The 13,237-nt window shown below is 37.8% G+C and overlaps 1 protein-coding gene across 3 annotated transcripts in view; it reads right to left on the reverse strand.

The window, feature by feature from the left end:
* The window catches only part of DNAH7 (dynein axonemal heavy chain 7), a 235,426-nt gene that overhangs the window by 137,767 nt on the left and 84,422 nt on the right, over positions 1–13,237 (reverse strand). For all 3 annotated transcript variants that reach the window (XM_070242074.1, XM_023622248.2, XM_023622249.2), the window contains exons 23-27: positions 11,387–11,599; positions 7,893–8,002; positions 3,798–3,966; positions 1,498–1,600; positions 1,250–1,377 (exon numbers count right to left, since the gene is read on the reverse strand). In XM_070242074.1, the coding sequence (XP_070098175.1) occupies positions 1,250–1,377; positions 1,498–1,600; positions 3,798–3,966; positions 7,893–8,002; positions 11,387–11,599 (723 nt within the window). The remainder of the gene's footprint in view (positions 1–1,249; positions 1,378–1,497; positions 1,601–3,797; positions 3,967–7,892; positions 8,003–11,386; positions 11,600–13,237) is intronic.

Raw genomic sequence — 13,237 nt, forward strand, 5'->3', positions numbered from 1 at the left:
ACTTCTTTCTGTTTTAAGTGAAGATTCTAATCTATTCAATTAGCAAAGTATTTTGTTCTTTTTACTAAAAAATATCAGTGCTGGGTATTAATGTAAATTAAGAATTGATGTGGGATGTAAATTGTTTCAACCTCTGCCAGAAGGCAATTTAGCAACTCAGGTCTTGGTCCTATGACTCTACCTAAGGAAATATTTTAAAACAGAGAAAAGACTTAAGTATAAATTGCCCATTGTAATTTTTTTTTCCTGAGGAAGATTTGCCCTGAGCTAACAGCTGTTGCCAATCCTCCTCTTTTTTTGCTTGAGGAAGATTAGCCCTGAGCTAACATCTGTGCCAATTTTCCTCTATTTTTTTCTATGTGAGATGCCGCTACAGCATGGGTGGCAAGTGGAGTAGGTCCCCGCCTGGGCTCTGAACCCACAAACCTGGGCTGCTGAAGTGGAGCACGCAGAACTTTAACCACTCAGCCATGGGGCCAGGCCCTGTAATATTTTCTATAATGAAAGAAAACTAAAAGCAACCTAAATGTCCAACAGTAAGACACAGCTCAGTAAATTTATTTACAGTTTGAATAATATTTATAAACACAGGAAAATGCTCATGTTATAATATTAACTTGAAAAAATCACTCAGTATACGTAATTGTCTGATATCAGCATTTAAAACTGGCATTTTAAAAGGCATTTAAAATTGAAGGATACAACACAGTAAGCAGTAGAATAAGTACCTTCTCAGTATTTCCTATTTTTCTAATTTTCTGTAATAACTAGTATTTTTTATAAATAAGTTTTGGAAGTTGCATCCAGTTCATATATTTACTTATTTTTGTTTTGTTTTGAGGAAGATTAGCCCTGAGCTAACATCTGCCTCCAATACTCCTCTATTTTGCTGAGGAAGACTGGCCCTGAGCTCACATTCATGCCCATCTTCCTCTACTTTACATGTGGGACGCCTGCCACAGCATGGCTTGACAAGCAGTGCATAGGTCCGCACCCAGGATCCAAACCAGCGAACCCCGGGCCGCCAAAGCAGAACATGCGAACTTAACCACTGTGCCACCGGGCTGGCGCCATATGTTTACTTTTTAGAGGTATTCAAAGCTTTAAAAAATATTTTCTAAAACAGTTCTCTAAAATATAACATCTGAAAGCAAATATTTTGCATAAAATTCAAGGGTGGCTTGTGCTTTCTTTTTACATATTGACTTTGTAAATTACAGAAAGGAACTAGATAATTGCCCCTCTGTACCTTCAGATTATCCGGCAGTTCTGACCGCCCAGCATATCCAGGGTTCATGGTAATAAAGACAGCGCACGTGGGGTCAAGTTTTAGTTCCGTTCCTTCAAACACTAACATATCAGAACCTGCATTAATACCTGTGGGTAATCAAGAATGAAACGACTCAGCAATTCCACATATAAATGTGACTTGTGCCATTCATTACCTGCCGGATTTCCACTGTTTTGACATAAAGCAAAGGCAAACCAGTCCATTACCTCTTTGGATAGTAAGAATTTGTTGAGCGACCACAGACAGTACTTCCAAATCAATTCTGTTAAACTCATCAAAGCATGCCCAGGCACCACAAGATAACAGTCCCTGGGAGAAAAGAGTAATGAAATTTTTCAATTTTATCTGACTGAACGTTGCATTGAGATGTTGCATTTTCACCTCATCTTTTCAAGGATTTAATATCCTATCAAGGATATTGCTTATTCACCTTTATCTTTAAAGACGGCTTATTTTTTTTTATTACAAATTCACTATTCTGCACGAACAAAGAGTTTCATCAATTGGAAAATTTTCCAATTGATACATATCTTTTTTACTTTCAGTATATTTTTGGCATTTAGATGTATACCTGTAATTTCAAAGCTTTTCTTACTTTTTAATTACAAGTTGGTTTTATTTGCTTTTTCCATATGGACTCCATAGAAGGGATTGTAATAATCTTCTAAATAAGATGACTCCTGTTGCCGGTGAGACTACTTTGTAATCTAAGCACCTTAGTAGCCAATAAACATAGTTTGAAGCCCTAGTCTGCAATCCTAACTCACAGCTACCTCACAAATATGTGCCATTTGCTCATAAGGAAGAGCTAGAAAAGCAGGCTGGAATAGCTCAGTCCAAATTTACTTTTTTAAAAAATTAATTCAACAAATATTTATTGAATGCATATTCTACAGATAGCATATGTACATATGTGTGTTTCACTGAGTGCCTGGTGTGTGCCAGGCGTGATACACGGCTCTTTCTGCACATCTTTTGTGCAAGGAAACTAAAGCTATGTCATACAAGATGTTCAGTGATTGGTACAAAGCCACGCAGCTAATGGTGGCTGACCTCGGACTTGCACACAGCTCCATCTACCAAACCACACTGCGTTAAACAACAACTCCATGCAAGTCAAAGAACAGTATATTTTTATTATTTAGAGAAGACTCTATCTATGACCTGGATCTCTAATACCTCATATAATAAAAGGATTAGAAATCACAGAGAACAGAATGCTTATGAAGTCACATATTCAGTTACACGGACTGTGAGGTTCTTTACAGTAAGACCCATGTCTTTTTCTTTTGTACCCCATTATTCAGCATAGTCCTAACACAGAGTGTCTATATAATCAATAAACACTTATCAATAAGCAAATTTAATACTATAAGTGTATGCATCTATATGAAAGAATTAGGAATATCATTATATAGATTCCAAAATTGAGTAATACATACCAGACTTTTCTTTAAACATTTAGGAATATAATACCTATTCAAACTACTCTTGGATCTTTTAGATTTGCTACTTCTTCCTTAAATAATCATTACACCAATAATCATTAAGAACATGATTAAAATAGCAGTTGGTCATTCAAATGCTTTCTTGATTTTTATTTATGATAATTTTTACTTTCTTTTTTTGACTCATTCTACTTGTTCCAGCATCACAAATGTAGACTTTTTTTATATCCTAAATCTGTTATAAAATTACCAGGCCACAGTTAAGCCGGAAACGGTTCACTGGATGAGGCAGGATTGGTATGCTCTTTTTTGTTAGTTTGGTTATTTTTCAAAATGTTAACTTCTTCTGGAGAAGTTTTGGAAAAGCCAGGATTACAGAATCTTTAAAATTTACTTTGAAAATTACAGAAAAATAGAAATAAAACAAACAAATAAATAAATAGAACGCATAATCCCAAATGGATAAGTTTTTGTGCAAGCGTACCACCTCACATGTTAAGGAATAACAGGCTGTAGCAACAAAGTGCTAAAATGACCAGCTGTCCGCAGGTTTATAAACAGACTTCACATCTTTAATTCCTCCTTTTGCCATCTTACAAACTCATAAAAGTGGGAATTTGACTCAGAATAAAAGAAAAACAAAACAAGGGTTTCAAGTTCACCAAAAAAGTTTAACTAGAATGTGTCTATAAAAGTAAATTACTGAATCATGGCTTGTTAATCACAAGATGTACAGGTTAAAGAAGGCTGAGAGTCCCACAACCTTTACACGATGTCGCGGTTCTCAAACTTTTAGCCGCCACAGTACACTGCAGGGACATGACTCCCTCTCATTAGTGATCCGGGCCCATCACAGCAGGAACGGAGGGGGAGGCAGAGCTCGCTCTCAAACAAGCTCTTGATGCAACCCTGCTTCTCTTGAGAATTACTGAGACAGTACATTAATTTTAACTTTACTTAAAATACAGTGTCTTTTACTTGCATTAAATTATGTTTCATCATAACCTTCCTCTCTGAGCAGTTATCATATTGCAAAGAAATGAGGAGTCAATTCAAACCTTAAAGAATTTTCCTAAAGCCAGGTAATCCAACCCATCTGAGCAGTTGAAAACAACACATTGTTTGGCTACAGCTTTCGCTAAATCTTTGGTAGTTTCAGTCTTTCCAGTGCCCGCTGGCCCCTCAGGGGCTCCTCCAAGGTGCAGGTGAAGGGCTCCAAACAGGGTTCTGAAACATGAGAAAAAAACAATCTTCATACAATAATGTGATTTTTTTCATATACACTCTGAAAAGAGGAAAAGTTTAACCTGAGAGCCAAATTTTCCACTTTCTCTTCAATAATTTCTTCCTTCCCACTAACCTCTGAACATTTTTGACTGTGCGTTACTTTGTCTGTTCCGATATTTTACTTCTGTAAAGCTATATATATGACAAAATCAGAACAAATTCACTTTTGAAACTCAATGCTGACTTCTGGTCACCATGGAGAATTCAGCTGATCCTGAACCACCCAATCCCCTACTGCAAGCATATGGAAATGCTACAGAAAAGAAAACAAATAACTTTTGAAATAGATGGCATTTTTGAAAGAATGAAAAGCAAATCACCAATGAAGAGGAGATGGAAAGCTGATAAAGTAATTAGGCGCTACAGTGTAGAGGTGCATGTTGTTTTGGATCTGCATATAAACACGAGTGTATTTATGGCCATAGAGAAACAGAAAATAACTTGGAACTTAGAACGGAGCAAGGTGAGGAGCTGGAATGGATTTACCTATATAAACCTAGAAGCCTTCAAAGGCTGCCTTGTTTCTAAACGGAAACTAAAATTACTCCAGCAACTGACTCAAGACAGACAAGAGTCAACTATGGAAGAGACAAGAAGCTTACCCTTCATGCAGGGCCCAATGAAAAGCCTACATCATTCAGAGGAGTGGAGTCTAAACGTCCACTACCCAGGGGCACATGAACCCAGATTGAGAAATTACCATGAAAACTTTTTTCTGGACCAGAGAAAACCCTAGAGACCTCCTCAGAGGTAAATGTGAAATCGTTCCACATGGACACCTCCAGAGCTGAGAACATGTAAGACTGTGCGGAGAAACAACCTTTACTAAAATGAGCTCACAGTTAAAACTGGAGCAAGAGAGATCAGAGTTAGGAGTCAGACTCGCAGTGGCAAAGGCAGATGGACAAAGGTCTGGGGGGGTTACTACATACACGGCACTCTGCCTTCTCTGGTATCCTATTGGTTTGTTCAATGAGATTTAAAAAAAAAAAGCAACAGACATCAGAAAATCATGAGAAAAAAAAGTCAAACAAACAGAACTCTGGCAACCTGAGATCTGGCAATGAAAAATATAATCATTGAACTTTTAAAAACTCAGTGAACAGATTAAACATCACAGGAAACATAAAGAAACAGAATTATGCACTAGAAGATAAATATGAGGAAACCACTCAGGGAGATACAGAGATCAAGCATAGAAGTTAAAAGACATAGAAGAAAGAAGGGGGAGAATGGGGAAAAGGCAAAATTTAAAAGGCAATGCTGAGAATTTGCCAGAACTGAAGAAAGACATGAATTGAAAAATTCCCAAATAAGATAAATAAAAACTCACCCACATTTAGTAACATTACAGTGGACATCAACAATAAAGAGAAAATCTTAGAAACTGCAATAGAGAAAATTACCTTCAAATGAATAATAATTAGAATAACAGTAGCAACAAATGCCAGCAGAACATCTTTGGAGAGCTGAGGGAAAATTTCTGTTCATCTACAGTTCTATACCTAGCTAAAATTTCATTTAATAATTGAGTGAAGATCAAAAAGAAGAGAGGCATTTTTAGACAAAGACTGATATATCTCACTACTTGCAGAACCTCACTGAAACAATTACTAAGGATGTTGCCTAGTAAGGAGAAAAATTAAACCAGAAATAAGGCTAAGGAAGAAGCAAGAGTGAGTAAAGACAATGATAAAACTTTTGGTAAACCTATATAAATATTAGCTGTAAAAATATGTTACAGTATACAAATAGAGACTCCTTCTGTCTTCAGATTTTGACTGCACTCCAAGCTGAGAGCAATATATGCCAGATCATTTACCTTATAGATAGTGAGATTGGTCATCTAGCATCAGGGCACATAGATTGCCTAGGAAGACTGCATGGGAGTCCAGGAGCGAGGATTTCATTGCGAAGAGCTATTACTGTGTTGTGTATCTCTCCTCCCTCTGTACAGAGGAAGACAGAGCAGCATTGTCCCTCTCTCAAGCTAAGTAAGGGGGCTTTAGAGAACTACTCAGAAAGCTTGGCACATTGGCCCCAGGAGTTTGTGGAACACAGAAACTGTGAGCTGAGTCACAACTTAAAATACTTAAAGTCAAGAGAATGCCTGCAGCTTCCCCTGATGGCAGAGTGGGAGAAAACAAGGACAGTAAGAGAGATGTACTCTTAACTGCTGGCAAAACAAAGGCGTGTGTATCATCTGACCATTTCCAGATCCCACTGGGAGGGAGCCAGATTTGAGTCATGCTGAACGACTCTTTGCAGGGACCCTGCAAAGGAGGCCCACCCAGAATCAGAGAAGACCCCAAGAAGAGAGGTCTGTGTGTGATGGATCTCAGACAGAGGCTGAAGCCAAAGTTACCAAAAGCCAGCCAGAGAAGGCATTTTCCACAGGTGGGAGAATCCAGTGACTGGGGGCTCCAAGAACCCACATAAGCATCCCCTGGGAGATCTGGCACATCTGTGCTTGTGTCATCACTGAGGGCTCTAAGCAGCCAAGAGATAGTTGTCCCGAAGGACACCTGTCACATACAAACCTACCTCTCCCTTTCCTTCTTCCCTCCTCCATCGACCCCCAACACTAGAGGAAACAAAAATAAGCCACTGGGAGATGGATGCAAAGGACTGGGATAAAAATGACACAGGGCTGACCACATTTACCTTCCCAAATGCAGGCCCTGAGCGGGAGTCAGGCTCGAGCTGGGGAGAAGGGAAGTTTCAAACTCGATGAAAGATATTAACTTTGATATTAGACTTATATGGACTCTTAATATCTGACAAAAATAACACTATTCATTAGTATCTTAGAGTAACCAGAAAGACTAGAGAATCTACCCTAAATTTCATCCAGGAACGGGGAAAAATATTTGATAGAGCAAGTTTCAAAGAACAGTGATAAGAAAGAATAAAATTGCTTTCTGCTTGCATCCTGAGACTGGTTTAGTCAACCAACTAGTTAAAATGACTAAATTTTTTGGAAGAAAATGAAAAAACAAAGTTTAACTTAGTATTTGACAATAATTTGGAATATGGGAGATGAGAACTTGGAGTTAAAGTAGTTAAAGCCCTTTTATTATGCAGAAAGTCGATTACAAAAATGTAAATGTCAACACCTATGACATATCTAATGGAGCTATCCGGCAGGAACGCGTGTGGTGAGAGCTTACAGGAGCGTCCTTGGCTGCAGGTACAGATCTGGGGGTCTTCAGGATGTAGGCTGTTAAAGCCTGAGAGTGGATGTGAACATTCAGGAAACCATGAAGCGTGAGACAAAACACCACATGACAACAGAATTCTAGAAAATTCTCTTTCAGGGAAAGGAACAGGATGCCTCAAATGATCTAAAAGGAAAAGTCAGAAAGTTTTAAGAAGAAAGGAGAAATGAACAATGTAAAAAACAAAAGCAGGAGCCGCCTGTGGCCAAGTGGTTAAGTTTGCATGCTTCACTTTAGTGGCCTGGGGTTCGCTGGTTGGGATCCCGGGCACAGACCTACAGACCGCTCATCAAGCCATCCTGTGGCAGCATCCCACATAGAAGAACCAGAATGACTTACAACTAGGATACACAACTATGTACTGGGGCTTTGGGGAGAAATAATAATAATAATAATCGGAACACCTATTTCAGAGTTTGGAAAAAAAACCCCAGGATTATCTGATAATACTTAGAGCTCTAGAGTTGAGTACAAGAAGCCAGCAGAGAAAGAAACTGAAGGCCAAATTGAGAGGAGAAATAAAGGTATAGGAAACAATAACATAGGACACATTTACCTGTGGGAGATAATTCAGTACTTTTAAAGAAATTAGTGGTCTAGGGGTGAGTTAAAGTTATTTCCAATAGATCCTTAAATTAATGAGTTTACCTGTAACATCTGTCAGTGAGGGGAGTAATAACCAGCCTAGGGGAATTACCCAGATATTCATATCCATATCGTAAACCAGCATTGATCATCTTTGTTTCTAAATGATTTTCCTAGGATAAATCAGATAAAATGAAGTTAGCTTAAACAATAAATTTTTAAATAATGTGAAATTTCAAGCTCTTTAATAAATAATAGCCACGCTGTAAACAATATCTTTAAAATTCACTTTTCAGACATCATTTAATTCAGTAGAAGAATTCAATATCTAATTTCCTTGGATAAGTAATTCAAGTCACTGTCTTCCATTTTCCCCATATGCTATCCTTGGAAAATATTTGCTTCTTTTCTCTCTTATATTTTCTTTTTTTCTTTTACTTGCTAATACTTTTAATTTAATTTTTTATTAAGGCATAATTGACATACATTATATTAGTTTAAGGTGTACAACATAATGATTCGATATTTGTGTATAGTGCAGAATGATTACCACAATAAGTCTAGTTAACATCAATCACCATAGATAGCTACAGAATTTTTCTTTCTTCTGATAAGAACTTTTAAGATCTACTCCTTTAGCAACTTTCAAAAATGCAATACAGTTTTATTAACTGTAGTTGCCATGCTGTACATTACATCCCATGACTTATTTATTTTATAACTGGAAGCTTGTGCCTTTTGACTCCTTTCACTCATTTCTCCCACCCACACCCCACCACCAGCCACTGGCAATCACCAAACTGTTTTCTGTATCTATAAGCTTGTTTTTGCTTTGTTTTAGATTCCACGTATAAGTGAGATCACACAGTATTTATCTTCCTCTGTCTGACTTATTTCACTTAGCAAAATGCCCTCAAGGCCCATCCATGTTTTTGCAAATATATCAAGATTTCTTTTTTGGCTGAATAATATTCCATTGTGTGTGTGTGTGTGTGTGTATACCACATCTTCTTTATTCATTAGTCTATTGATGAACATTTAAGTTGTTTCCATATATTGGCTATTGTAAATAATGCTGCAATGAACATGTGGGTACATATCTCTTTTCAAGTTACTGTTTTTGTTTTCTTTAGATAAATACTCAGAAGTGGAATTGCTGGATCATATGGTAGGTCTATTTTTTGAGGAAGCTCTGTACTGTTTCCCACAGTGGCTGCACCAATTTACACTCCCATGAACAGTGCACAAGCATTCCCTTTTCTCCACATCCTCACCAGCGTTTGTTATCTCTTATTTTTTTGAAAATAGCCATTCTGATGGGTGTGAGGTGATATCTCATTGTAGTTTTGATTTGCATTTCCCTGACAGTTAGTGATGTTGAATATCTTTTCATGTACCTGTTTGCCATCTGTATGACTTCTTTGGGAAAATGTCTATTCAAATCCTCCGCCCATTTTTAAATCAGATTGTTTGTTTTTTCGCTATGGAGATGTATGAGTTCTTTATATATTTTGGATATTAACCCCTTATTAGATATATGATTTGCAAGTGTTTTCTCCCATTCAGTAGGTTGCCTTTCATTTTGTTGATGGTTTCCTTTGCTGTGTAGAAGCTTTTTACTTTGATGTAGTCCCACTTATTTATTTTTGCTTTTGTTGCCTTTGCTTTGGTACCAAATGCAAAAAATCATCACCAAGACCAATGTCAATGAGCTTAGCACCTGTGTTTTCTTCTAGGAGTCCTACGGTCGCAGGTCTTAAAGTCTTTAATCCATTTTGATTTAATTTTGCATATAGTGTAAGACAATGGTCCAGTTTCATTCTTTTGCATGTGGCTGTCCAGTTTTCCCAACACCGTTTATTGAAGAGACTGCCCTTTCTCCATTGTATATTCCTAGCTCCTTTGTCGTAAATTAATTTGCCACATATGTGTGGGTTTATTTCTGGGATCTCTATGCTGTTCTATTAATATATGTGTCTGTTTTTATGCCAATATCATACTGTTCTAATTACTATAGCTTTGTAATATGGTTTGAAATCAGGGAATGTGATGTCTCCAGCCTTGCTCTTCTATCTCAAGATTGCTTTGGTTATTTGGGGTCTTTTGTGGTTCCACGCAAATTTTAGGATCGTTTGTTCTATTTTTGTGGAAAATGCCATTGGCATTTTGATAGTGATTCTATTGAATCTGTAGATTGCTTTGGGTAGTGTGGACATTTTAACAGTATTAATTCTTCCAATCCATGACCATGGAATAGCTTTCTTTTTGGTCTTCTTCAATTTCTTTCATCAATATCTTATAATTTTCAGTGAACAAGTCTTTCATCTCCTTGGTTAAATTTATTCCTGAGTATTCTATTCTTTTTTTTTAAAGATTTTATTTTTCCTTTTTCTCCCCAAAGCCCCCTGGTATGTAGTTGTGTATTTTCAGTTGTGGGTCCTTCTAGTTGTGGCATGCAGGATGCCGCCTCAGCATGGCTTGATGAGCAGTGCCATGTCCACGCCCAGGAACCAAACCGGCAAAACCCTGGGCCGCCGATCAGAGCACGGGAACTTAACCACTTGGCCACCGGGCCAGCCCCCTATTCTTTTTGATGCAATTGTAAACGGGACTTTTTTCTTAATTTCCCTTTCTGATAGTTCATTATTCTCCTATATTTTCAATCATTTGTTCAATTTGTTTTCAGTATAGAGTGGATATAATTATCATCAATTTACAGATAAGGAAACTGACGCTTAGAGAGAGTAAGTAACTTGTCCAAGTTATACATCTGGTAAAGGGAGGATCTGGCATGTAAAACAATGATTCCACAGTCTGAGGTCCTAATCACCACATACACCGCCTCTCATATAGGTTTCCAGACTTCTGGTTCTTGTTTCTCCCCTCCTCCCACCAGATACCACCCAAGCCTTTCACAAGAGTGAATCTGATGAGAACTTTCAAGTCCATATCTCCAGTCACCAGCTCTCTCTTCACACTCTCAACAGGCCCAGCCTCGCCCACTGTACTAACGGTGCCTGCTCCTCCTGGCTTCTTGATAGTAGCTGCCAACACCACCCACCCAGAGGCCCTGATAAACCCTCCTTCCAGATCATGTTTCTAGTTTCTTGAATTGATCAACAAAAGGCAACTTTGATGACTAAATCAGACTAAAGTAGTCTGATTTGTACATTCTTTAGATGTATCAAGAATCTAAAAACATAGTTTTAAACTGACTAGTTCCAACATTTTGCAGATTCAGCAAGCATAATGATTCATTTCAAATGAGTAGTTTTTTATAATTACTCATAATTTGTGTGTCTATATATGTGTATGTATCTCTATGTAGCTATGCATTTGGATATGGATTTGGATATAGATATAATTTTTGTACAGATGCTATAGATATAGTTTTTGGCTGCCTTAATCTTCAGTCTGGAGAAAGCGTGTTTGGGTATAGTCAGCCATCAGCAAAAAGCCTATATTACTGACATCATTTCCCATGTGAGCAAGCCAGCACAAATTAAAACGCTATGAGCTGAAATTGCTGTGTAATAACATTCAGTGGTATCACTTACTTGCCAATAGTACCTAAGCTGACTTAACCATTCGAAGTCCGAGTCATCATTAACTTGTTTTTTAACAAGTGATGTGAGGACATCTCTAGCATGGACATCCAGCACCACGAGGGCTCCCAGAGTAACGCGATTCTGCTTGGACAGTTTGCCACGGACCAAGGTGACAATATCATCAATTTGTTTGTTACATTTTTCCAAGTATTGCTCAAGAGCCTGAAAGAAAATAAGATATGATTACTCAATGTGATCAGAATCCTTTTGACCAAAACCATCTTGAGCTAGCATGTATACAGACTAGTCTCTTCATTCTTATCATAGTTTTCCATACAACATAATTTAAAAATAATCAATTTTTCTTACTACAAAGGTATTAGGTGAACAAGCGCAATCTGGTCAGATACAGTGGACATACGTGGTTTGTATCTACCCAACATCCTCTTCTCTCCTATTTCCACTCTTCTATGCTCTGTGGTTCTGGTGAGCTGTCAATCATATTGCCCCATCTCTATGGCAACATGAAGGAGGGGATGTGAGACCCAACAAGAGTCAATCATAGTTCTTCCCCGGGGCTGCTATACAGATAGAGAAACGAGTGCCGTTCAGTAGGCTTGGTAGACTCTGAGCATGCCAGTCTGAAGCTACTGCAGGCCTCCATTTCCACTGCAGAATAAAGCCTGCCTGAGATCAGCAGAGGTGAAAGACAGACAATGAAAGAGAGACTGCAGCAGCGAGGAAGCCCTGAGACCCTGATTCCGACTGCTCCTCCTTGGATCCCATGAGTCCTTCGAGTACTCTTGTGTAAGCTTTCTGAGTGGGGTCTGTGTCACTTGAAATGTAACGACCCTAATAAACAAAACATGTAACATTTTAGTCGATGGTGAGCTAATGCCAGTTCTAAGGACCAGGCTTGCTTCGGGGTCTCTTTTCTGGTGGGTAAGTCTAATTAGTAAGGTAGAAACGAGAAGAGGGTTTATGAAAATCAAATTAGAATCGATGAAAGCTGCTGTGCTTAAGGGCAGTGTCCGTATGCCCAGCAGGTTGACGCGGCCTCCTTCTTCCCTGATAACGTTTAATAAGCATTGTGCACCAATGGGTTTATTCTACTCCTTCAGGGCCAGGTAAGGGTAGCAAAGAAACTAAAAGTACGGATGTCCAAGAATGAGGAAAAGTTTAAAGGACAGAGTTGAGGATTGCAAGCTGTTTCTCTAAGGGGCACTTTTCTTATTCCTTGAAATATTTTATCTTTTTTAAAAAAAATTTTAAGGAAGTCATTTTTTCAAAGGTTTGGTGCTTGAACACTATTTCCTTTATATTATTTACAAGATTAATAACTATTAATTTGCTTCTTAAGCAGTGAAAAATAAAATTCTGTCCCATGCATGTTTAAATAACCATAACTGCTTAACTTCTTGGAGCCAATTAGTGAATTTAAGAATACTGAGTATATAAGTTAGTAAGAACGGTTTTGACTCTAGGAAGACAAGCTATGCCAGCAGGTGCATCTTAGTTTCCTTATCAGCAAAAGTAAAGATCTCTGTGAGTCTTACCAGTTCTCAGGTTCTGTAGTTCAATACAAGATATAAAATAAAAATTTAATGCTTGGACCTGACAGTACAAATTATATGTCCAGAAGAATTTGTTTGTATTTACACTAGCAGAATGTGTTTTCCTATACTAGAAAAACAGACTTAGAACTAAAATTTAGCTTAAACTGTGAAACTGAGTTCTTTAGGAACTACATTATATGAATCAACAAGAATTCAGATTAGCTAGATTGAAAAAAATCATGATATTGATAGTATTTTTGTTACATTTTATTCCTTGTAAACCATTCTGTACAGTGAGTTAATG

The sequence above is a fragment of the Equus caballus genome, chromosome 18 (assembly GCF_041296265.1).
Source record: "Equus caballus isolate H_3958 breed thoroughbred chromosome 18, TB-T2T, whole genome shotgun sequence".
NCBI lineage: Eukaryota > Metazoa > Chordata > Mammalia > Perissodactyla > Equidae > Equus > Equus caballus.